The sequence below is a fragment of the Anopheles darlingi genome, chromosome 2 (assembly GCF_943734745.1).
Source record: "Anopheles darlingi chromosome 2, idAnoDarlMG_H_01, whole genome shotgun sequence".
NCBI lineage: Eukaryota > Metazoa > Arthropoda > Insecta > Diptera > Culicidae > Anopheles > Anopheles darlingi.
In genome coordinates, this window is record NC_064874.1 from 3,937,501 (window position 1) to 3,942,500 (window position 5,000).

The 5,000-nt window shown below is 46.6% G+C and overlaps 3 protein-coding genes across 3 annotated transcripts in view; 2 read left to right on the forward strand and 1 right to left on the reverse strand.

The window, feature by feature from the left end:
* The window catches only part of LOC125951462 (AP-1 complex subunit beta-1), a 6,385-nt gene extending 5,779 nt beyond the window's left edge, over nt 1–606 (forward strand). Inside the window, exon 5 of the mRNA XM_049680323.1 lies at nt 1–606. This exon is cut by the window's left edge and continues 2,145 nt beyond it. Within this exon, the coding sequence (XP_049536280.1) occupies nt 1–192 (192 nt within the window). The 3' untranslated portion in view covers nt 193–606.
* Nucleotides 607–627: 21 nt separating this feature from the next.
* On the reverse strand, nt 628–1,867 carry LOC125951496 (midnolin homolog). Its single transcript, XM_049680369.1, has 2 exons — nt 1,593–1,867; nt 628–1,466 (listed from the first exon to the last, which is right to left on the reverse strand). The coding sequence occupies exons 1-2, from the start codon at nt 1,616–1,618 to the stop codon at nt 1,004–1,006; spliced, it is 489 nt and encodes a 162-aa protein (XP_049536326.1). The 5' UTR covers nt 1,619–1,867; the 3' UTR covers nt 628–1,003.
* A 149-nt stretch (nt 1,868–2,016) lies between these two features.
* The window catches only part of LOC125951467 (transcription factor Sp1-like), a 10,837-nt gene continuing 7,853 nt past the window's right edge, over nt 2,017–5,000 (forward strand). Inside the window, exon 1 of the mRNA XM_049680331.1 lies at nt 2,017–2,470. The gene's annotated coding sequence lies outside the window, so the exon portion shown is untranslated. The remainder of the gene's footprint in view (nt 2,471–5,000) is intronic.

The following is a 5,000-nucleotide window of genomic DNA, read 5'->3' on the forward strand; positions in this document are numbered from 1 at the left end:
ATCGCAAAGCGGAATGTCGAGGGTCAGGATATGCTGTATCAATCGCTGAAGCTTACGAACAACATCTGGGTGCTACTGGAGTTAAAGTTGTCGCCCGGCAGTTCAGATGCAACGCTCAGCCTCAAAACACGTTCGGTCGAGGTCGGTGCGATCATCTTTGCCGCCTACGAGCTCATTATTCGATCACCTTAAGCAGTACATCCTGGCGTACGACAAAGGCGATCAAATCGTTATCAATATTCCAATAGATTGTAGCAACCATAACAGTGGCATAACCAATATTATAAAACAACGGTAAGACGCTACTGGATAAAGCAACATACTACAATATATCTCAATTTATCCAGCAACGTAGCAAACCTTGGCGAGAGCAAAGGAGGAGCGCGTGGCATTGCCAAGTGCATTGCTTGATGACGACGAGTAATTTCTCACACAGCATACCACAGCAGCAAGTGTTAATTTATGCTACGATGTGCGTGTATCTCTCTACAGTAAACGTTCACACTAAGTGCAAAGCAGCAGAGGGGGATCGAACAATGTATGTTGTGTATCGAACCGCAATCGAAACTAATAAAGGAAACCAAACTAGAACAAAATCAAAGAAAATGCGTCCACCAACCTCCTGACTTGATTTCGAGTACCAGACCCTTTATTCGTTTGTTATTAATTCACTCTTTTCCCACTGAAACGGGGTAATGATTTTCTCCGTAAGCGTCTTTGGATAATAGTAGTTCCTTCCTCTACGACTGGTGTTAATGTTACGAGGGATTTAAAAAAGAAAACATGTAGACACTCCTTGCGCCATGAACACAAACGGCTACCCTAATGTTTGCCAGCGCATAGTGAAGAGTAAAAACGTAGATCGACAAATTTAGTAAATTAATGTTTAAAAAACGCATCGCGTCTTACTTATGGAGCGAGATTAGTCCCGGGACAAGCGGAATAAACTACAGTACTAAAAGATAGAGTCGTCTCCTTGCTTAACCGTATCACACACAGTAGTCTACTGCAGCCGTCTCATGCGCTCGATGTACAGGTCGTAGAGCACTTTGTTCTTCGTGAAGTAGTGCGGGTTTTCCTCTGCAGACAGCACCGGACAGTATTCGCCGAGAATTTCTCCGTTGATGGAAATGGTCGAGGCGTGTGTCGAGGCAGGACTATTGCTGCCACTATTGGCAGCTAGGATGAGGGTTCCATTGTTGCTGCTAGTGTTGCTTGTGCCGTTAGCAGCAACAGCACTTGCTCCGAGATGATGCTGGTGGAGATGGTGATGATGATGATTTGCGTGATTAGCGTAGTCTGCTGGCTGACCACCGATAGCAAACTGTCCGTGGTGATTCGACGTTGCTCCGAGCTGTTCCGCTAGCACTCCGCCCAGGTTGCCCTGATTATTGTTCAAGTGCAGATTGTTGATTCGCTTCGATAAAGGCATGAACTCATTCTGCTCTTCCTCGCGAGATCTTTTCCTGCGAAACAGACAAGTGCGGAATTGAGTACGACGACAGAGTCGGGTTTCGTGAAATCAGCTGTTGCATTGCGTTGTGGGAAAACTAGCAAAGGAACAAAGAATCCCCAGAACTACCGAGTATTACCTAGTATCTACGGGGCCTGCCATCATCGCACTTAAACCGGCAAAACTGCTCTTCTCCGTTTCATGGACTGGAAAAGGTTTTCCTAACTTTTACGGAGCCCAATCGAGAAAACCAAAATCAACACGCTTCTTCTTCTTCTTCTTCTTCTTCAACTTCCGTGCGGATTTATTCCAGTACGGCTCTTGAATCCAGCTTCCTGGGCCTTCGCAAGCTACCCTGGAGATATAGACCTCTGCTATTTTTAAAGACCGACTACTGTGGCCACATGCCCCAATTTTCTTTAATTCTCAATGCTGAAGAGGGGTGAAAAACAGCGGAATTTTCGACTCAGGGCCACGAGCACGCTTCATTTTGAACTCGGCTTCAGCACTAGAGTGAAGTGTTGTTGGCGTTCTTCTTCTTCCCCTTCTTCTCGTTATTCTTCGTTCTTGTGTTTTGTGTTTGTGGTTTTTTGTTCTTGAAATCTTCTCCGAACGTTCTTAAAAGTAAATTTTGTCTTCTCCGGGGCCAGCAATTCACCAACAAATCATGGCTGTTCGGTAGCGTAGCCTAACGCCGTTCGAGTGGCAAACCTCACTGCAAACTGGTCCGAATCTGGTTTTGATCCGGTGCTGAATTATTTGGTGCTGCAAGTGGTTGTTGTTGCTTCCGTGGCCATTTGTTCGGTGCATTTCCGTGAATATCTCGTGCGAAGTGATAAGTTGTGTGGTGTGTCTTGTGTGTAGATAGTTTTAGAAGCGGATTCGTGGCCTTTCCGCAGACCTACGATTAGCTGATCAGCAAGCGTTTCATCATTAACACGAGCAGGTCGACGACAACGCATTAACGGTGCCTAATCACCAGACAGACAAACGGTCGTCACGGATGAAACGAACAAGGTAAGCAAAGCTAGCAAACAACCAACTATTTTGCCGGTATTCGGTCACCCACGGCGGACCAAAAGCGGGAATGTAAATCCCTCCAAAAACATTATCTCGGCACACGCAGGTTTCCCTCTCCCGTGCGCCAGCTGGGGAAATTGTCAGGTGTAAATACACGAACAGCATAGCGGGGAAGGAAACATAAATTGCAGCTTCCCCTTTATTTCCGCTGCTGGCCGACTATCCGACTCAATTCCTTATCTGGCTGAACCAATAGAAGACGCGCTAAAGACAAGCGTGCAGCATGCCCTAGGATGGAAGTCAGTGAGGTACGATAAAAACCCTCGAAATACACACTTTCTCACGCAACGTCATCGCCGGAGGATGTGCGTTACAGATTTATTTTTGTCCTGAAGCGAGCGAACGATGCTTCGTTCACGAAACATGAGGCCCCGAAACAACATTTGCTGCCCAGATGCGTCGCTGGTTTTTTGCTCGCGCCACTGAGATGAGGTGGACGTATTCCGTGAGGCCGCCCGTGCGCTTGTTTCATTTATCAAATTTGTGCAAGACGAATGGGACGCTCGCTCTGTTATGCTTCGAACTTAGTATGAACGATTGGGACGGATGGTCAACCATTAGCAACCTGTTAAACGGGAAATTTGAGTGTTGGAGAACTTCTCAGAAACCGGTTATATGGTACAGATTTGAATTTCTAATTTTGTTTTACAACGCGGGATGTACAAAATTTTAGCATGTATGATTTAATTCGGTAATATGTGTTGTGCGTAGTTATGCGCTGTCTTAAAATTTGCTTCCTTTTGCCAATCGTCTAGTAAGCGAGCCAAATAACATTGAGAGCTCGTGGCATCCCCCGGAATTCCTGAACGATGATTGATTATGCGAAAAAAATAGTTTCAAATAACGAATGAATGCTCCGAAATGCATGTTTCCGTCGGTGGCGGTAGTAAAATGCTAAAATGGGATCTGCTGCTTCGACTCTTACTCCGCGCACTACCGAGATGGAATTGATCGGTTGGAGTGAGCACGGGCGCAAAATGAAAGTGAAACTTTTGATCTTTCACGACTCGGCGCGAACACATCGCCAACTATGGTGGTCACGGCAGATTATGGCCAACACCGCTGTATCTTGGCAATGCACCACCGTGTGCGCATCACAAACTCGCGCTTATGGTGTGATGGTATCGCACAGAATAAGCGTGCTCGATCTTCGTTGACCGGGAAGGTCAGTAAAATAGGTTTTAATTCAAAGCAGGCGCGTGATTCCGTGTCGCCTATTCAACGAGACACTTAATCAGTCCCGACCGGCAGGGCGGATATGTTGTGTTGTGTGTGTGTGCAAGAAAACAACGCCGAATTTGAAAGATCGCGAAGCAGAGAAAAGAACCTTTTTGTTGCAAAATGACACAGAAAGTGTCAGAAAAGAAGGAGAAGCAATATGTATGTGTGAGCAAGAGAAGCCACGAAAACGTAAAAATGATGCTTAGGATAGAGAAAGAGCAACAAGTAACTTAACAACAACAACACTGCCTGCTTCGACTTCGTGAGTCGTGATTGCGCCCGAGTGGTTGGGAGCTTGGTTGTGTGGTGGTTGCTGGTGGATTATATAAAACTCTCTCCACTTTCTAAATTGTCTTGCTCGGGTCTCGGTTCCGAAGACCCGCACGCGTGGCCAGATCGTGGCCACGAACAAAACACTCCGGTCGAGTTCCTCGGCGGCTCATGGAACGGTGGAGTCGCAACGAGGAGGAACGCTGTACTTACATTGCCCTCCGGCCGGACATGATCGAGATGATTGAGAGTAAAACGAAGATTGAATCGTATTTACCGTTATGTGCTGGTTTTGGAGGGCAAAATATTAAAATTCAGTTCACTACTAGTAAATATTAGTGCTAAGCACTCTGCACAAATAATCGATGAGTTGTGCTGCTTGGCAATATGCTGCGTAGCTTCAGGACTCGAAAGAGACGGAATTCTAGAATCGGGTTTTGTCGCATTACATCATCCGTGAGATAGATGGACGGGTCGAGTGGTCGACGAAAACGAAAGACTTCGACGATAGTTCAAGTGACGAGCTGCCTACTTTGTCTCTGCTTCCGGTCCATACTCTACTTCGCAAATGATATATTCAAATAACCATTACTCCACTGTGCAGCCCAGTACAACCCAGCCCCAGTAAAGCCCAGTGCAACCCAGTGAGAGGCAGTCAAGAAACAGACCAATCATTAACTGTGGAACAAGTTTACTTGTTGATCACCCTCCGGTTCCGACATGGTTCCGTTATATTGGCGTTCGGCACGCCCGTAAACCGTACTCTAGTATCGACTTCACTTTCATTAGAACTACGCGCCCTCCAGTGGGCTGTTTCCTGATCGAGAACCGATGGGTTTCCTGATCGAGAACCGAACCGAGAACCTTACCGCGTGCTATGCAAACCATCTTACCAAGGGCGCTTAGGCACACTTACGCACAACAGTAGCGATGCGATCATATGGTTTGCTCAATCTGTCGCCTGATCTTGCCCCAT